Genomic DNA, 21,025 nt, shown 5'->3' with positions numbered 1-21,025 from the left:
CAGCCCTTTCATTGACATGACAGATTAGTAGAATGCCACTCACTGCTCCATCTTGCTTGCAGGTAAGCGAGGAATCATATCTGCTGATTGATTTTCATTGTTATCCTCTGAGAAACTCGGAGCAATGGACATGGCTTTGCCACTAACCTCATTTTTATCATTGCAACAACCCTGTGAGGTAGACTAAGCTGAGAGGGGAATGCAGCCCTTTAAATGCTGTGTGGGGAATGTTTTTCCTGCAAATGGTTTCTGTCTGTCTGGGTTTCAGTACCGCAGTGGAAGTAAGGTGGAAGTATGAGACCTCAAGGTGGGGCAAATGGGATAGGAAGGCTCCTCTTTCATAGCTCTAAAAAAAGAAGGTCCCAAATGGTAACATGTCAAGGACCCCCTAATCACCTGGCCCAGTGGTACAGTCCCGCTTTATATGCAGAAGGTCCCAGGTTGACTCTCCAGGAGAGACCCCTGCCTGAAACCCTGGACAGCTACTGCTGGTCAGTGCAGGAAATACTGAACTGGAGAGCCAGTGTGGTGTAGTGGTTAACAGCAGTAGTCTCGTAATCTGGGGGAACCGGGTTCGCGTCTCCGCTCCTCCACATGCAGCTGCTGGGTGACCTGGGGCTAGTCACACTTCTTTGAAGTCTCTCAGCCCCACTCACCTCACAGAGTGTTTGTTGTGGGGGAGGAAGGGAAAGGAGAATGTTAGCCGCTTTGAGACTCCTTAAAGGGAGTGAAAGGCGAGATATCAAATCCAATCTCTTCTTCTTCAACTTAATGGACTTAGGGCAGATACATGCCATACATTTAAATCACATTTCTACCCCACACAGATAACACTGGGAACTATAGTTTTCCCCTTACCAGCCTCCCAGTGCCATTAAACAAACTACAGTTCCCAGAATTCTTTGGAGGAAAGTCGAGTGCTTTAAATGTGTGTTGGGTATGCTTTACATGTAGGGTGTGGGCCTGCCTTCTGTCTGAGGCAGCTACCTGTACTCCTTACATTCCCTGTTTTTCAGCTGCTCATGCCAAGATATTGGGAAAGTGAAAAGAAAACGTGGAGAAGCCGGAGGAAGAAGAAGCCTTCCTCTTTGGGAGATGGATTAATCCTTTTCAGGATTATAAGGATTCTGTTTACCAGCTCCTTTTGGGATATGAGTAAAGCACTGTCCTTTGATCAAAATCCTTTTCCAGGATCTTTGTTTTGATCCCTTTGTTTCCCTCAGTGAGAAAGGGGTCAATGATGTTGATCAGGATTTCTTGATCCTGCAGATTGGTTGATTCTCTCTTTCCGGTTCATTATCCAAATAGGTGTTGCTTCTTCATGCTGGGCTTCTCTGTGAAATCTAATAATCCATATCTGCTCTGATTCTGCTCTCTTCTCCAATTCTGGTTGATGCTCAGTGTGGCGCGGAGGCCCCACCATTCATTACCTTTCTCCTACCTCCTGCATTATAATCCCCCATTCGTCTAGTCATAGGCAATTTGTTTCCTGGCCTGCCTATAAATTGTGCCTTCTCTCCCCCACCCCCACCCCCATGAATATGAATTTAATTGCATTCAGTAGAAGTTTGTAAGAACTCGGAAGTCCAGAGTAAAAGGTCATCATAGTTTCTCAGTGTTATAGTATGAAAATGCAAGCTTGTCTTGTAGTCATACAGGCCTGAACATGATTATAATAATAAAATAATGAATAGGAAAGCTAGAATTAGATGCTGATTTTTTATCATCTTTTTGCTCATAAATAATATTTGCAGAAGCCTTTCAAAGCAATCAATTCATGGCTTGGCAATTAACATTCTGCCTTGAGGAGAAGTTCTGGCTTCAGTTCTATACCAGCGGAAACTATAATCCTGTCCAAAATTACTTCTGAGATAATGTGGGATGATCCAATGAAAACATGTTGATGCGTGATTTTTTTTCTGGCCTCCATTTAAACTTTTCGGTGAACTCTCCCAAGTTTCAGAGAAAGTTTTGCATTACAAAGGAGGACGTTGTAAACAAAACTGAGTGATAAACTGCTGTTATATTTTACCAATGATACCTAATTATTTTGAGGATTTTTTTTATCCCGCTTGTCAGCAGTAATCAAATAGGCTTACAAGTTGGCTTACAAACGACATGTCTGAAATAACTGAATGAAATTGCAGCACACAAACAAAAGAAGTGCACCGGGAGCATTGAAATAAATCATATTATACTCAGCAACAAAATGCCTGTGAAAACAATTGAGTCTTGACTGCCCTGCAAAAAAATCATCCAGCAATCTTCAAAAATCATCCGGAGCCAGCTGGATAAGACCTGCCGTATTCTGGGCACCATGACAGAAAAGACTGTTTACCATTTTTGGTGGCAAGCAGCGGTTGTGACCCAGCACGCCCACAGGCAAGCTGGAGCAGGGCAAAAACTTCCTGCACAGCTGGCTGGCAACGTCATCCGGCTCAGCCAGCTGTAAGGAGTGTCAGGACACCTTGTCACTTTGAGTTTGAATCGGCCAATCACGGCCAGGTTGCTGGGCAGAATTTTGGGGACGGACCTGGGTCAAGCCTGTCTTCCCTCAGGTCCACCTCCAAACCATTTAAACTGGCTGAGCTTGCTTCCTGCAGTGCAGTCAGCAACAGACATGTTCAACTTCTGAATTTAAAGTTGTTGTTTCCTTCCTGGTAGATGTCCGTAGAAGAACGATATATGAGTACCACAGGGTGGAGCTTCAAATGTCAAAGGTTACCAATCTGTCAGCTGTTGAGATGATTCCTCTACCCAGTAAGTACAGACCAAGAAGCACATGATATATGTCATTCTTAAAGACAGTCTATTAGTTTTAAAATTCTTTAGAGACATCTTCCCTCTTAGCCTACGATGGCCTGGTTCACATGTCACTTTAAATGATAGTTAACTATGGCTTAAAGCTGAATGTACAGCACGTTGACGCACACAGGGGAAATTGCTGCTTCTCCGCTCCTGTTGCTGCCATGCTACTAGGAGCTAAACCTCGTTGATTCTCCATCACTCCTGCTGTGCTGGGAGCTAAGTCATGGTTTGGCTTACTGTTACATCTGCATCCCAGCTCGTGGTTTGTCTCCCCAAACAAACCATGAGTGAGTGGTAAGCCAAAAAGAAACCTTGGTTACAGTTCATGTCTGTTTGAAGAGCAACACACCATGAGCCTGACAGTAAGCCAAACTGTGGCTTAGCTCCCAGTAGCACAACACAGCAGGAGTGGCAGAAGATGAAGCAGCCATGATTTTCTTCCTGTTCATCCACACACTGCAGTGTTGTTGTTTTGTTGCATTTGTACTTTTCAATATTAATTCCTTTGTTTATTGTATATTTACTTTAAATAAGGAAAATATAAATACATGAGAGAGACATCAGGGCACACACCAGAACAAAATAAAATGTGAAGAACTACATTTAAAAGGCCAGACATACCTAACTGGTTACTCTCTAGATAACACCAGTATATCCCAACATCCAATATCTGGCCATTGTATATTGATCACCAAGTGATCATGGGTGCATAATAAGCCCTGCAAAGGAAGTAGTGACAAGCGCTTATTTTGTATCTCATCCACACACGCACTTTAAAGAAAGCTTGGAATGTAAATTGCTAGACAAACCATCAGTAGAAACTGGAGTCGGCTCCCATCCCCCTCTTAATCCAATTACAGCTCTTACACAGTTTCCTACCCCAGCTTATTACGTCTATATGACAAAAACATTAGCTATATGCCGTGAAATGTAAGACCTCAAAAGGAAAGAGACATAAAGAAATAATTGAATGCTTTCATGGTAAAAGGCGAATTTAGGAGCTAGGCAAGAAATGAAGATTTGCAGAAATGGTAGTATACTTACAAACAGGATTAAAATTGAATCTCAAAGATCAATATTTCATAGGTGGTGCCTATTTCCATAGTGTGTCATAGTAGCCTCTTTCTAATGACAGATGGTTGGAACTCACTTATGCACCAATTATTCTAAGGAGAATACATTATTTTAGTCCTTAGAAAACTATTGGTGGTAGGAAATATTTGCAGGGTGAAGTTTTTATCTGCCTGGGTCTTTTCTTGTTGCAGCCTGCCTCCAGTTTAACAGCTGTGGGCCATGTGTCATGGCTCAGATTGGCTTCAACTGCAGCTGGTGTAATAAACTCCAAAGGTAAGAAAAGCTAGTTAATTCTGGCCTTTGATATACAATGGCACTGATAATGAATCCATTTTTCTCTTGCCCTATATAATGCATAGGGATTCTTTTATTTCTTACTGGCAACTGAAGTGATGGTTTTGACCTTTCAATTTGTGATATATAAAGTAATAAGGTTCCTTCCTCAGAATCCCTGTAGGACCAGCCAGCATACTCCACGCTTGGGGAGAAAGGTTCATTCAGTAAGAATTGACCTCCAGGGCAATGTACCCTTTACCATAGGCTTCTAAACCATGGTTTAGAAGACTGGGAACATGTTGCTATGTCAAAAGAGAAAATAGACTGGAACAGCCTTAAAGGTCCTTGGACTTTTCTTAATATTCAGGGCATTTCCAGATGGGCCACATTTTTGCTTGAGTTAGATTGTTGCATGGTTGTTGCAAGAAACTGAAAATCTGTCCTTTAGCTAGGTCCTCTCTCTTTGCTGATCTGCCTACATATTTTGTTGTGGGGGGGTGCATTCCTGCTTAGTGTGCTTTTTCTGATAGTAACTGCTGTGTGAAATGCAGTTCCTTCAGGTCTGTGACTGACAGGTGTCTGCTGGTGAGGAGCACCACAACTCTAGTTCCTGCCCCCTACTCGACATTATCTGCACCATGTTGTGCCTCTCTCTCATTTTCTTTTTCTTTTCTCAAGAGAGCTTACTCCCAGGAAACTATGCACAGGATTGTATTCATTCATGCTTACCCTAATAAACTGAGCAGTACACTATGAACTGCTGCTCTTGGGTGGGTGGGTTCATGTGTATGCATACCTGTGTTAAATAATGGCTCAACACTGTTGCCTACATATTTAGACTCTCTTTGAGAGTGTTCCTATGCCTATCCTTGGGGGAAGGCTGTGGTGATTGTTATGATGAGCTCCTGCACTTCAAAATTTACCACTGGGTGAAACCTTTGAAGAAAGGCTGTCACTGACTCCCCTCCTCAAACAAATGCATCATGTGGGACCAATATATTGCCCCACTGTTACAGAATCAAACACTAGTACAGTCATACCTCTACTTATGTATCCCTCTGGATACATAAACTTTGGGTTGTGAATGTGGCACACACTTCCGGGGTATACACTTCCGGGTTTCTCTGCACGCGCATGCGCAGAAGCGCTCTATTGTGCTGTGTGCATGTGCAGGAGCGGCACCTCAGATATGGACTTTTTAGGTTGTGTATGGACCCCCGGAATGAATTAAGTTCATATCCGGAGGGTCCACTGTATACTGCTAACAATAGACTTGTTCATATGTTTTACAGAAATGGGTACAAGTGTTTGTGTAAAAGAGTCTACACTTGGTAGTTTCTACAGCTCAGGTGTTGGGTACACAGACTGTAAATTTGTGAGTGTTACAAGTGAGTAACTGCACATGTGTACGCTACAACTCTTTCTGTAGACAGGTATACAGATTGTACACTCATTTGGGTCATCGGGAAAGATTGACATTGAATGTTTCACTGTTTCATCAAGTATGGCAGCAGTAGGGACAAATTGTAATTCACAAAATAGCTGGAATACAAAGAGCACAATCATTCTACACAGTCTTAGCTTTTAAAACGTTCCCCAGTTGCTGACCTTGGTTAGCTTGAATGAATTCAACAGAAACTCCTGTTATACAAGCCTGGCTGTATTAGTGCTTCGTTTTTGCTTTAGGTTTTGTTGTGCTTTTAGCCCAAGAAATTAGATTCAGAAATTCTTGTCGTTAGTGAAAGGAAAATGTACAAAGAAAATAAGACTTTTAGCTTTTCTGAGGCTTGCAGAGATCTAATGAGGGTCTGGGAGAGAACAGACAAAGGGTCACTGACATTAAAAGGTTGCATATGTTCTTTGGAATTCTGAGTGTCCCTTCTTGGGTTGAGTTGTATCATTCAGTTTTCCCCTTTGAGATCGGTTAATTAATTTGTCAATTAGTTTTGGCAACAATATTTGACATATATTATACATATTATACCTAAATAAAATATCTTCATAGAAGAAGATTATGACCCAGAGCCAAACAGACCTGCATGTAACAAAAGCAGCAGTATTGTATTAGGCTTCTCCCACCACTTTTGAAATCTAACTTACCCCATGTCCTGACTGTGTTATAGTGGTTGCTCCTGATGCATGCAGTGGTGTCCCCCCCCCCCCAATTTTGCAGCATTCTCAGAACTTCATTGACATCAAAATGCCAGGGCATATTCCAATGTAATCCCTATTCATGCTTCATGAAGGAAATCCACTAAATCAAACAAAAGCACAGTTGCCAATGAGCTGTTTTTGGATATCCCAATGGCCTGTTACCAAATTTATCCTTTGCCTGGAAGCACTCGGTGCATATTTCCCCATAAACCAAACCATTTGCATTGTGTGTAACAGTAGCTTCCTTACAAGCCTAATCCTTGTTATCAGAATATATGTTTTCATGATTTGGGTTCAAAACATGCTAAGATTTTGTAAGGTGTAGCCATCTTTGTTAATGTTGTAGCTTCCGGTCCATATGCACTCAGGCACACAGTTCTGTCCTTTCTAGCACAGTTCCCAATATAGCTTCTCCCTCCAGTGCCCAGGACTGCAGATGTCTGAAATAATCTGTGAGCATTTGGGGAAGGATCCAGGTTTCCCTCGGGAGGGTCAACAGCTTGGATCCTGAGTTCCCATGAGCTCTCAGGATGCTTCCTCTAGAGGAGGGGTGAGGACCCTTTTTGGCCCAGCAGGCCAGATTCTTATCTCCCCACCTGGCTATCTCTGGAGCTGTTGATCACTTGTAGAGCGAATGGCTGGAGGCCCTTACAAGTAGACCCCTAAAATTCTAGATCCCAACCTCTTCCCCCACACCCCCACATTGCATTATGCAATGGTTTGGTGACTATCATTTCTGATTTGATCTGAAAACTAGCTAGAAAGAATTCACTAGCCCCCATGCTTTTCCTACTGCCACATTGACTGATAAAGGGAAGAACTGGCAGAGATGTTGGGGTGTATGTGTCTCTGCGTTTCATGGTGGTGGCGGTGGGTGGGGGAGAAGTTTTGCTTTTTAAAAACAGCTAAAACCCCACAAAATTATCTCCTGTGTTTTTAGAGCATGCTGCGTGTTGTAAATGATTGCCTTTGGTAAAGTATGTCATTGTCCCGTTGCTTCCAATAAAGAAAAGTGTGCCAGGGTGGGGGTGGCCTACTCACAAATCCCTATGGGTAAGAACGGAAATGCCTCTAAATTGATTACTGCTGTTTCATTGCATTTGTCCATTTCCTCATTCACAGTATTACTGCTTTTATGAACTGCAATTTCCATCAAATAACATGGTCTTGGAGTTTTAGCTCCTGTTGTGGAAAAATGGTACCTTTTGCATCAAAATAGAACATTTATTTGAAAACCAAAGATCCCTTTCGAACATCACAAATTAGTGTTTAGCATCAAACCAGCATGGGGTGGGGAGAGTTTGGCGGCAATTTGTGATGGTACATTGTATTAGAATAAAATAAAAACCAGCATACCTGCTCATCCGAGTTTAGACCAGGGCCTGAGTTCATTCTGGGAACATCAGGAGTCCAAGAAAGGTGTAACAGTTGGGTATTGCAGTTAAGCAGCATGAGATGAGATTGTAATAAGGCAACAATGTGGTTACCAGTATGGTGTAGTGGTTAAGAGCGGTAGTCTCGTAATCTGGGGAACCGGGTTCGCGTCTCCGCTCCTCCACATGCAGCTGCTGGGTGACCTTGGGCCAGTTACACTTCTCTGAAGTCTCTCAGCCCCACTCACCTCACAGAGTGTTTGTTGTGGGGGAAGAAGGGAAAGGAGAATGTTAGCCGCTTTGAGACTCCTTCGGGTAGTGATAAAGCGAGATATCAAATCCAAACTCTTCTTCTTCTTCTTCTTCAACAAACACAGCTAGAAATGTGGCCACAAGCAGTGTGTGGTAATGCTCCAGTCCCGTAATCTGCACTGGCATGACACCTCCACACATGCATTTCTTTGCACATCTAGACTAGCTCTAAGAGTTTAGCTCTACTTCACAAAGTAGAGTGGAGCAACCACCTTACCCTGCCATCCCTGAGAATTGGATTTTTATTTTTATTTTAAATTACAGGCAAGTAGCATTTTTCTTTCTCCCAAGATGCCAGAGGAAGCAGTTATCAGAGCAGGTATTCTAGCAACTCAGGTTAGAGTAGGGTTCAGGTTAACGTCAACTGCAATGCATGTATACTTACCTGCTATCATATAACAGGTTAAATGAGAACAGATGGACATTAGCAGATTACCAAAGAAATGCTACTTGGAACAGCCAAAATGCAGTGACAGAAATAGCCAATGGTCTTCATGGAACCATAAACTACAGCTTTTGGAACTGGATCTGCACCCTTTTTAAAAAAAGGTGTATCTAATACGTGTGCAGCAAACCATTAAAAATAAATTAAGTGATTATTATATTGAACAGGATGTAGAACCCATCCAGACATTGGGCTTGTTTTCAACATCTTAAAGAGAGACACATTTTGAAAAGTTGTTTCCTTGACATTACCTTCCATGACTTACTGCAAAGAGCCTTTATGGCTTTGAAAATTTCATCCTGTGCCATTTATTTACCAATAGAACAAAGATGTTTCCAGGTCTGCAATTGTTTCTGTTTGCAATCAGTTTATCTTGCATGGTTTCATCTACACCTTCTTCTTCACCCACCCCCAAATTGCACCTCTGTTTGGACTGCAAACTGTGGAAGATTTAGGCATTATCTTTTGCATTGTCCCATATATATGACCTGCTCTTTTCCTATGAATATTTTCTTCAAGTTCCTTACAGCTAAGGAAAGGGCAAAAGAATAAAAATTAAAACTCCTATTTGACCTTTTTTTAAAAAAAAAAAATCAGGAACAAAAGCCCATAATTTATGACGAAAATAAAATTCCCACTGTGCAATAAGGACAAACACTTAACATGTGAAGTATCCAGTTTTGCTGTAGTGGCAGAAAACCTGAAATGTGCTTTTGCAGAGGAAAATGAGCACCTCTTATCCTTAGTTGTATAAAAGCTTTTATTGACTGGATGTCTGCGTGTTTTGTCACGATAATTGTAATGACCTTTAGTAAACTGATTGCCTGATTTTCTAACACAGGAATGTGAAAGCTGTGGCCCTCCAGACATTATTGGACTCCATCACCCCAGCCAGCATCATTAATGGTCAGGAATAGCCAATGGGCAGGGAGGTGGAGTCCAGCAACATCTGGACGGCCAGAGGTTCCTTATCCCTGTTACAGTGGTACCTCGGCTTAAGTACTTAATTCGTTCTGGAGGTGAGTTCTTAACCTGAAACTGCTCTTAACCTGAAGCACCACTTTAGCTAATGGGGCCTCCCGCTGCCGCCGCATCGCCGGAGCACGATTTCTGTTCTCATCCTGAAGCAAAGTTCTTAACCCAAGGTACTATTTCTGAGTTAGCGGAGTCTGTAACCTGAAGCATATGTAACCTGAAGCATATGCAACCCGAGATACCACTGTATAAAACTGCACACAGGATCTTATCATGAAAAAAAAATTGCCTTATATTGCTATATGTGAGGATCTGAAGTTGCTAATGGTTCTCTGCCACTTCTATTTTCCCATTTTGGTCTTCATTGTTGCTGTCTACATACAATTTGGAAGGGTTTTGCTTTGACTCTAGATGTCTCACCAAACACTTGTCGTTGATGTGATTGCTTGCCCTAATTTGCTGCCCTAATTTTCTTAGGTTTAGCCAAGCATGTATACAGAAGTACTAACTGATATACCATTGCTGAGCATCCATAACAGCAAAAGCGTTTATGGGCAGGCTTGATTAAAGGGCAAGCAACGTGTCCCCTGCTTGCTCATACTAATGAAATAATTAGTTCTCTCGAAAATAAAGGTAATTGCCCAAGAAAGAAATTAAGTTTAAGTTTATAAACAGACACTAAGCTAATGTGGACTTGAATGTAAATGGCAATAGCACAGGTGATGCTTTGTAAAGTTATTATATTGAAGTTTACTGGGGCATAAAACTGTAGGGTCATAGGTAGATACTTAGGTAGATACTTACCTAATACAAAATCACCTATTATTTGAAAATGCAGTATTGATATTATGACAATTGTGTAGGACAGTGGAGCTAATCTGGATCTGGATCACAGAGATCCATCAGGCATATTTTGTAGGAGCACAATAAACCTTCCTGTGATATGGAAGCTTTTCTGATTGTTTGAGAGAGCTTTCCCTGCCTTCTTTAGAGTGTGTGTGTATGGCTACACATACAGATATGCTGTGTATGGAACTGTTGATACGAGAGAGTGCAAGCTTTCAGTTTACCCTGAACAATATAGTAGGCTCACATGATTGGCATCAGCTGTATTTATGGATTGCTTGCATTTAGATGATACCAAATATCTTTGAAGCAGGGCTGCAATTTTAGCTCAGGTCTTCTTCCTTAATTTTAAATTCATTTATTTTCACTGACTGTTCCCATAGGTACCACAATTTGAAACTGTGATATCAAAAAGTTCCTCTTCCCCCACAAAAAAGTCATTAAAAAGGGGGGAGAGTGACCACACTTATAGGTTTTCTGCTGTGGTTCCGAAAGATTATTGTGGCCCCCACCACAGCAAAATTTCCCCCTTTTTAAATGTCCACACACAATTTTATACATCAGACACACCAACTTTGACATGCAGCCCCTCAACTGCTGATCATGGACCTATGCAGCCCTTGGCTTGAACCAGGGTTAGCCAACCCTGGTTTAGGTGTCATAAGGTCCTTATGGCCCAATGCAAAGTTGTAGCAAACACTCTGAAAGCAGGTAATTTTCCAGCTATCTTCTATATATTTTAGTATTTGGAGGTACATGTTTCATGCATTCATAAACCTTTCTGTCTATGACGGAATATATTTATGTGTCTCCGTGTGGAAGTGCTTCCCAAGTTGGATGCAGCCTGAGACCAGCATAAACACTGTGTGGGAAACTAGCTATGTGCGGCCTCCCTGATTGTAATAGCACACAACTTCCTCTGAGGGAGACTGGTCCAGTTGCATCTGGTCATTCCCATGGTGCTTCTGCGTTTTTGTTTTCCAGAGTTTCTCCCACGCTGATTTGTACTTGGACAGAGATAGCTAAAGGCACATGTGCTATATTCCTGTGACTGCGATTTGTCTTAACTGTTTTTAATATTGAATTTTAAATTGTTGCAACCCATCCGGGGACATGCTGCTGAAGGGCGGGTAATAAATTTAACAACAACTGCTACGGATCTGTCATGCAAGGTGGATAGGTGCACTAGGCAGGCAATTTGCCAATGAACTATGCAAACATGCTCCCTCTCCTACATATTTTTAAATGAAATGGGGAAACATTTACATGTAGGCTAATGGTGGACAGATCAGTCTGTATTTTATCATAATACATGCATTTCTAAACATGTTTTATCATAAAATACACATCTTTTTGCACATATTGATACACTTTTAAGCAGAGAACAGTATCACAAAATTCAGAGAAGTGCATCATCCGAAGGATAATCTTGTTCCAAACCATTTGGAACAAGGTGAGAATTAGGTTGCTTCACTTAATAACACAGAGCAAACGAAATTCTCCTCCAGTGCTAAAATGGGTGCATTTTAGATTCCAGTAACAACACAAACTACAAAAGGTTACATGAAAAGCCACCCTAGATATTTTTTGTTGCTGACTCCTCCAATGCACACATTATATAATAGCAGTAATTAAGCCATTTGCTTCCCACCTCTAGGTGTAATGAGTGCTAATGGGTATTCCTAATGAGAAAACTGATGAGCCCCTACTCTTCTATAATTCATCAGTAATCAGCATTTGACTGTTTTTGCTGTGTGTTCACTTTAATTTGACTTTGCATTCATCTAAAGACAAATGTAACCCAGAGGGGAAGGAAAAAACTCCAGTATGCCTTAAACTTAGAGCCCACACCATCCAAGCTCAATGAACAAACACCATCTGTCATAGAACCTTCAAGGCTTTCCTTAGCTTGTTTCTTGTCTGTGTTGATTAAATCAGTCTAAGAGTTTTACTGCGTTCATCTGCCTATGTCAATCGGCCTTTCCGATTTGTCTAGGCTTTCCACATCTGGAATAGGAGGGCAGCCATTCAATATGGATCTGCTAATACTCTTGCCAGCAGCAAGCATGGACTTTTTTTTTATTCTGGTGAGCATTTTTATGGTGCCTGTCCCAGCCCCAAGTAAGTGGTGAGTGGGAGGATCTTCCCTGGTCTCGTGATCTCTGAGAACTTCCAAAGCTCAGAGCTTGTGGCGATGGCTATATGTGTCCTCCAAGACCAGGGGCACCATGCTTCTGAATACCAGCCACTAGAGAACAGCAGCAAGAGAAGGCTCTTGTACTCATGTCCTTCCCATAGATATCTGGGAAACAAGATGCTAGCCTAGACAGACCTTTGGCCTTATCTAGAAGAATTCGTCTGTTCCAACCCTAAATCTGGTGGCAACTACAAACGTAGCCAGCCCATCAATATAGTGTGTATTCTTATGAATGAGGATTAGATGGATTTATATGCTGAAAGATGGGATATAAATGATTGATGGTCAGAGTAAGGCTTGAGGTCATCATAGAATGTGAACACTCACTAATAATATCCTTTAAACAAAATTAGCAACAGACAATTTTTTCTGGATCCACTTAGTTCCCATGAAAATTAATAGATGTTGAGTTAAATCCTGATGAATTGGTTCCATTGATTTCAGATTTGCAAGGCTTGTTGAGGGCAGTAACTCATATTCACATTGAATTAGACACCGCTGTTGGTAAATGGCCTGGAAGCAATATGCAGATGACACCAAGCTCTTGTTTCTCCAGGTGAAGGTGTGCAAGTGCTGGATTGGTGTCTGGAGGCAGTAATGGGCTGGATCAGGGTAAATAATCAGAAACTGAATTCCAGCAAGATAGAGGCTCAGATGGTAGACAGATCCCTGTTGAGGATTTGGAGCTATGGTCTGTGCTAGATGGGTTTGCCCTCACCTGAAGGAACAGATTTGTCGCTTGGTGATACTTCCTGATTCTGCACTATATACTCAGGTGACCTCAGTAGCAAGGAATGTGCCAGCTACAGCCATTACTGGAATGGAATAGTTTAGTAACAGGTACCATGCCCTGGTAACCTCATGTTCAGATTATTATAATGTGCTGTACATGAGGAAATTTGTAAAGACTGTCTGGAAGCTACACCTAGCGTGGAGCACAGCCACCAGGGGTCCGAGTGGTTGTTTTATTTGGGACCATATAAGACCAATATTGCACACTGTTCACTGCCTATATGCTACCAGGCACAATTCAAAATTTTCTTGTCCAGTTAAAAAGCCCTGAATTATTTGGGCTGCATGTACTTGAAGGAGAACCTCTCCCATTATCTGCTGACCTGTGCCTTGAGATCTTCTGAGGAGACCTTCCTTGCAATCCCACTGCCAAGGATACCATATAGGGAGGTGGTGTGGAGAAGGGCCTTCTCAGTTGTAGAGCCCTTTTAGCACAACTCTGTCCCCCTAGAGGTAAGTTTCCTTACTGAATTTTAGGTGGGGTGTGAAGACACGCCTTTTTAATCTGGCCTACAGGACAGAGTGATGCCATCTACTTTTTAGTGTCTTCATGTTTACAATGCTGAACACTAGCATTTTTAGAAATTATATTTTATTTGATACCCGTTACTCTCCTTCTGATAAATTATTTGTTTGATTTTGCTAGTATCATCGTTTCAGCTCATTTACCTGGGATTACCTTGAAATCAATGGGACCAGCTTCTGAGCAGACATGCATACCATTGAGAACAGTTCCCAGATTTTAAAAATACCTCTTCTCTTCCTGTGGAACAAGATTCATTATGGACTCAGCTGAGCATTTGATTAGAACGATGTTCAAAAAATACGTCCCTCCTCAATACACTTAATCCTTCACCCACTTTTCCAACCACAAAAATATGTACAGGCCTCAGCGTACGCAAAAGTCTGTTCACATATTGTTGCAAACTAACAAATTCTGAGACAGTACATGCTACTTAACAGCCTTTAGTCTCTCTCCTGGTCTAAAGTCAACAGTTCTGCTTAGAATCTCTTCGTTTCTCTGTTGCTGACAGACCATGGCTATTATAAAGAGATGGCCCTGGGGGTCCAAGCCGTGGGTCTCCTGCCCCACTACTGACCCCTTTTGTAAGTTGTTTCTGGCTGTGTTGTCTAAATGAGGGTTGCCACATGTTTCCTGGCAGCGCCCCTTTGCCCTTGACAGCTCTTTGGTGGGCAGGAAACATTCTCAAATGAAACATGCTGAATCCATCCCATTATGCAGAAATTTCTAAAGATGCTGGTAGTTTTTGACCTCTCTCTTTTCACCATTATAAAAGGAGAAGATTTTTATTTAGAAAAACAACTTTCAGGTAGCATAGTAAATAAACACTCAGCCTTATTTTTCTGTGCCAAAAATAGGGACAAATGACCCCCTAGGACAGTGTTCCCCAACCTTGGGCCTCCAGCTGTTTTTGGACTACAATTCCCATCATCCTTGACCACTGGTCTTGCTAGCGAGGGATGATGGGAGTTGTAGTCCAAAAACAGCTGGAGGCCCAAGGTTGGGGAACACTGCCCTAGGAGACCTCAAGATGTTTACTGCTTCTTTCTGTCTCTTACATTCACTACCCTGGAATAAATCTGCTCTGTTCCCTGTGGTTCCCTATCAAGAGCCACTAGCCAAATCAAATCATCACCATTATGTCTGTAAACATCTCTTAACGTCCCACTGCAACTCCTAACATCACATTTCTGTGTTCCATGTAAACAAGAGAAGCAGAGAATCCTCAGGTTTTTTCTCCCTCCCCTTCAAATAAGGCCCTTGTTCCCCTGTCCTCAAATGTGGTCTGTTAATTGCTTCTCCAGGAGCAGACTTGGGTCATCCTTTGAGAATGAAGTTGTTATAAAACGGCTGTGTTGACAGATGGTACAAATGGCATAACTAATCAAATCTACCATGGTGTTTTCATGGCAATGGGGAATTATCGCTGTGCCAGTAAATGAAAGGCTTATTAAATGTTGTGTTCTAAGCAGGAAATACATTGTAATGATAGCTTACAGAGTCGTAATTTGGGGATGCAACAATGATTATATGCTCTGTGACGGATGGTTCTCTGACATATGCCTTGGAAACATTTTGCAGATAGCTTCACTTGGAGCCAAAACTATCACTTCTGATAATGCAGCTTTTCAGTAAGGCTTTTTAGGTTCACCAGTGCCTCAGCAGAAAACGTCAAATAAGCAGTGCCCTTAGGTCTTTCAAGTTCCTTAGGGCAGAGTAATCCAGATAACTTGCTTGTTCCACATGTTTTGGTCAGGAATTATTTCAGTTCCTCTCATGCAGTGTAGGCAGGCAGTTAATAGACAGAGATTTCCTGCTTCAGTAGTGCAGAAAGCTGCCTTGATTTGTGCAATGGGACAACTTCCTGGTAAGTGTGGATAAGATTACATGCTAAACCGTGGTCTAACACTATGTGTACACATCTCTGCGCACCGCCTCTCCCTTCCTCTCTCCTGCCCCTAGTGCAGGACTTCTGCCTAGTTTAGTTTCATATTTATCAAAGACTCTCAGCTGAGGGTGTGAGCCAGTTTTTGTGGCTTATAACAAGCCATGGTTGATGAAACAAAATAAATGAATGTGTTTTGCTTTTGATATTTTTTTAAAAAATGCAGGTTTTGAATAATTTCTGTCAATATAGCACTGGGTTGATCTCTATAGTTGAGCAACATCTCATGTGTAAGTTGAGCTTGATTACTCCACACTTTCTTGCTTAATAACTTACATAGTTGCAGCACTTTCCTGTTCAAGATCTCAAGCCACCTTAAAACAATTAATAGCAATTCTTGCGCTGTTGGATGCTCCCTGGGAATAATTAAAGCATAATTCTACCAGCTGCTTTGAAAATGCACTCCTTGTATATCATACACTATAATTTGGTGTCAACCTCATTAATTTTCAGTTAATTAGGGTAAAAGTTTATGGGCATCCCACGTCTTTGCAATAAAAATATGAAAAGTTCAAGGAAAGAATTTCTTCAAAAGTTGCTTTTGAGACTGTTTTGGATGGGTTCTTGCCTAAAACCTGGCATGCACTGATCAGACATTTATGGATTCCTTGATATCTCTGATCGCCTAGTATGATGAAACAGAGCCGTATTGCTTGGTACAGTGTGTTCTTTGTAGTATGGCTTTATACAAAATGAAGGGAAAATGCTGGACAGAATAAATTAAATTGGCTTAAATCCACAGGCTTGAGATCAAACCTTAATCTCCTGCTGCATAGTAAAATGAAACAATTAACTATCCATAGCAAAAAGACACTGACATGTCAAATTGTCTAATCATGAAAATTAGTTCCTTATAGGGAGAATTAATCATTTTGACTTGGAATATCATCCTAAATGAAGTGAATACTCTGTTGATCATAAAGGTTTAACAGTAAAGGACTTACTTTCCCCCTCCCTCTCCCCCCTTCCCTCTTTATCCAACCAATCTATTTTTCATTTGCATCCGGATCGCTTTAATCCCTTACCATCGTTTAAAGATGTTCCAGTGGATTTGATCGTCATCGGCAAGACTGGGTAGATGGTGGATGCCCTGAAGAGGTAATGTTTTGACATCCCATATTTAATAGATATTTTTTGTGAACAGCTGGGGCAATAAATACATAAACAAACAAACCTGAGATTATGGTCCTGATCCAGAGATACAGCTTTCCCCTGCTAACCAATGTTGAAAGGAGAATTTGGGGGATCAGCTTCCCCTGGAGATAATCAAGGTTGACAGCTGAACATCTGCTCCATCACTATTGCCATGAGCACCTGATGCTGGTTACAAGTGTGCCTCTCTCTCACATTCCCTAACAGCATCTTTTGGGCATGGATGCTGAATCCCAGAGTATTGTCCATGCATAATGACCTTGTCATTTTGGAACGCATGCTAGAATAGCTGTTAATGACATTTAAATATGATAAGTAGGTGTTGTTGTTCTTTAAGATTTAGTAATGTTTCCTTTTATTAGTTATTCATGGTATTGGAAAATATGAGATGTGTTATAAATGCTGGACAGTAGCAAAATGAGTGGCTTAGTACCAAAATACTAGCCTGCCAATTGTTTTGTAGATACTGATGGACTAGCCCTGGATTATGTTTGGAAGGCTTAGGTCTCAACTTTAGAGTGTTAAGGAAAAATCTAGGTGCAAGGCTGCTCAGTCACCCAGCTCATCGGGCAGAGCCCGCAGGTACCTGCGGAATAAAGGAAGAGGTCTAGTCACCAACCAGAGCAAATAGCTATAGACCAGAGTTTATTGTGCGACAGGTTCAAAGAGGAATTTTGAACCCCGAGGATGGGGTGACAAGGACTTTTAAAAGTTTCTATCTTATCCCAGCATACAGTTCATTAAGCATCATCACTACATCATTGCTACATTAGGAAAGGGGAGGGTTATACATGGTTAACGTAGGAGGAATGTGTTGGGGCAACAGGTGGATACAGGATATGTATTGGAAAGTACATTCTAAGTACCTACTACAAAGGGACAATAGAACTTTGGTTTGCATAGTCTGCCACCTGGGCAAGTCCGGAGGAGTGCCTTTGCCCAGTGATTGACACCTATGAGTACCTTCCTGTGAGTACGTGACCTCCCGCTTGAGGGATTATGGCGGGGACCGAGTGGTTTCCAAGTCCTTGGCCAATGAAGCAAATTGGCGGTAGAATGAAGGAAACTAGCAAAGGAGTTGATTTTATATGATTTTTAAAGCTAGGTAACTTCCCTGAGCTGCCAAGTCAAAAGGATACATTTAACAACTTTAAAGATGTGTGCGCGCCCCCCTAATTTCTGTAACGAGCATGTGAAGTAATGATGACGAATAGGAGTAGCCAGCATGGGACCCTACTATCAGCCCCAGCCAACAATGTTCAGGGATGAAGGGAATTGTGTAGTGCAACAGCCACTAATGTATGTGGCCCTTACATGACAAATCAGCATTCCCAGCATAGCAGAGAATCTGAGCATGCCCAGAGATCTTTCCCTCCTCCAACCTGGTCACCGCAATTCATTCTCACCCATCTTACAGATTTCTGCACTGCCTCTCCCCTTTTTTTTTAATCAAGGCAGAGAGTATTCTGTCTTGATTTTTTTGTGTGTGTCTTGATTTAAGGTTTCCATTTTCACTCACTCCGGTCTGACATTTTGTGCTTGCTTTAGATGTCTGTAGATCAGAGACAAATGGCCTTCATTGAGAACCAATTTTCTACTTTCTTGTTTGTGTTCCCCCCTCCCCCCCTCCCCGCTCTGTAGTCTAAAGATAAGATTTGTGAGAAGAATGTAGACATGACGCAAATGCCTCCTCATACCACTACTGCTATCCAGCAGACAACAATGAGATTCAGAGTTTTAACCACTACCAAAGGAGCCACGACATCCCATCTGCCAACTAGCCTACCCACAGAAGGTAACTTAAACTAGAAGGGGTTATCTGTTGTGCTAAGCTTCCTAGGGCGAAAACCTCACATGACATCAGCACATTGGGGGAAAGCAATCCTCAAGTAGTGATTCTGATCCAAAGATACTACAAACCAAGGGAGGGCCAGTGGCTGAATGCAGACCTCCTGGCCTCTCTCTCTGACCCATGGAATGCTTCATGAGCCACACCCTGCACCCACCATGAGGGATTCTGTCCTCAAACTCTGATCAACCCTCATGCTTGCCTGAACAGAGGCTAGACAGAGTTGTGTGAGTGTGGAAGGAAAGCACCCTACTGTACAAAGGTAACATTAACACTCTGGCATCACGCAGGGCATGTCATTTTAGGGGGTCAGGGTGAAAGTTAACTTTTGCACATTTCTTCAGCGAGAGATCTTAAAAATACCGTTTTTTGCTGTGAGGAATTCAAAGCTGCTATTATTTTTTGTGATTGGACAACATTTAGCTTTGTAAATATATTTTGATGAAGAAGCACATAAACTACTTTTGGAAAAACAAAAGAATTTTACTTTTACCTTCTGAAAATGACAGGTAATGTTAAAATAACAACAACTGCAAGCACTTGGTAATATATTTTTTTATGATTTCCATGCAATTCTGCACACAGTTCACTTACCAGGCAAAACTAAATTACATTAATTTAATCAAAATAACTTTTGAATTCCCAAGTCGTGTTACAAGTTCTTAGCACCCCTCATTTGGGGAATTTGAAACTGGACAGCACAACACCAGCTCCTCTTGATGTCAAGAATCTGTAGTTCCTTCAAAAAACTGGAGAATGGTAAATTACTGTATATTTGTAGTACAGAAATGCTCTGAAATTACTGATGTGCACAGCCTACTGTGAATGTGGGACCAAATAGAATACCAAAGGTAAACTGGAAATAATAAGAATCACAAGTAAAGCATTATATCAGATTTTTATGCAAAGTTCTGTGTTCTAATAGCTTTGATTTTCTTTTTCTAGATGATACCAAGATAGCGTTACACCTAAAAGATAATGGAGGTAAGAGCAGCTAATCTTTGTGTTCAAATAATGTCAGCTACATTCCATGGAACCACATTAATCTGTCTCAGAGAAACCTTGTCCTGAACCCACAGGAGAAGTCACTTGCCTTATTTTATTTTATTTTATTTTATTTTTTGGTACCACAATACTATGGAAGACATTCTAGGAGAGTACACAGTACGTTATTATGTTATTGACATTATTAAATGCATAATTCATTTCCCCAAGTAGCCAAACATACTTGACACTGGTTTATTGATTTATGGAGTATATGCCCTGCTTTGCCTAACTAGGAAAACAAAGGTAGATGTAGGAAAATACATTCTAATAGAGAAAAGAATGGACTAATTTTGTCAGTCATGCCTCCATGACTTAGTTTTGGTTGAGGCCAGGGATGGGGACTACCATTAATCCCAGGCCGCATAGCCAGTGATCAGGGGTGGTGGGATTTAAGAGTCCATCAACACCTGGATGGTCTCATCCCTGGCCTAAGCTCAGATCTGATGAACTCATAAAGGTTCCAGAATTCTGTCTACCACAGTTACCCTATCTTCTGTCTGGTTCCTTAAAAGAGCACTATCTCTTAAGAATCTCCTTCCCACCCAAGGTATCTTGTTAATGCATTTCACATCCTTGCACACTCCCAAAAGTTAAGTGCTCATTCCCTGTGTTCATATGGTCACAGAGGTTGCTGTAGCTTCTATTCTCTTCTTACTGTTCAAGCATGTGCCTCTGATGTTCCTAGTGCAAAACACATTTCACTTGCAAACTACTTCTGTGTCCAGGACCTGTCAGCTTAGGCAGGCAAAGAGGACTACATTGCTCAACTCCTGACACTATAGAGGAAATTTGGGACAGAATAATAACATTGATCAGCCAGCAACAACCCTCCCATCCCTATTGATGGACTGTAGCTCTTCATCAGTCAACCACAATTAATTCTGTGTTTCAGAATGTCAAGGATGCTTTAGGAGTCAGTAATCCCCCCCCCAACTCATTCTTTCCTTTCCTTTCCTTTTCATTTCATTGTTTATTTTTTAAGTTCCGTTGTTTGTGTTCTGCTAGTAACCATGCTTCGGAAGTGGTTTTTTTCTTCCCTTTTCTGAAGACAGAGCAAATCAGCCCTTAATTGCTTCTCATCTGTGCTTCATTCTAGCACATTTCACAGCAAAGGTCAGAGTGTTCAACACTCAGTATGTCCTGATTGTGGCTTTCTAGGTCTAAAGAAGAGTTGCTGCATGCAATTTATAATACTGGAAAACAGTCATGTGTTGTTGTTGTTGTTGTTGTTGTTGTTGTGTTAACAGAAAGCAGCAA

At 41.5% G+C, this 21,025-nt stretch overlaps 1 protein-coding gene across 2 annotated transcripts in view; it reads left to right on the top strand.

Annotated features, from left to right (window-relative positions):
- The window catches only part of PLXDC2 (plexin domain containing 2), a 234,388-nt gene that overhangs the window by 196,818 nt on the left and 16,545 nt on the right, over nucleotides 1-21,025 (top strand). For both annotated transcript variants that reach the window (XR_014517570.1, XM_083467510.1), the window contains exons 8-12: nucleotides 2,665-2,760; nucleotides 4,074-4,155; nucleotides 16,758-16,818; nucleotides 18,514-18,667; nucleotides 19,667-19,705. Coding sequence is in view for 1 of the 2 variants with exons in the window: in XM_083467510.1 (XP_083323636.1) it covers nucleotides 2,665-2,760; nucleotides 4,074-4,155; nucleotides 16,758-16,818; nucleotides 18,514-18,667; nucleotides 19,667-19,705 (432 nt within the window). In the remaining variant the exon portion in view is untranslated. The remainder of the gene's footprint in view (nucleotides 1-2,664; nucleotides 2,761-4,073; nucleotides 4,156-16,757; nucleotides 16,819-18,513; nucleotides 18,668-19,666; nucleotides 19,706-21,025) is intronic.

Source organism: Podarcis liolepis, assembly GCF_965112155.1.
Source record: "Podarcis liolepis genome assembly, chromosome: 12".
Classification (NCBI taxonomy): domain Eukaryota; kingdom Metazoa; phylum Chordata; class Lepidosauria; order Squamata; family Lacertidae; genus Podarcis; species Podarcis liolepis.
The sequence above is the reverse complement of the archived record's forward strand: the minus strand, read 5'-3'. Positions and strand labels throughout refer to the sequence as shown.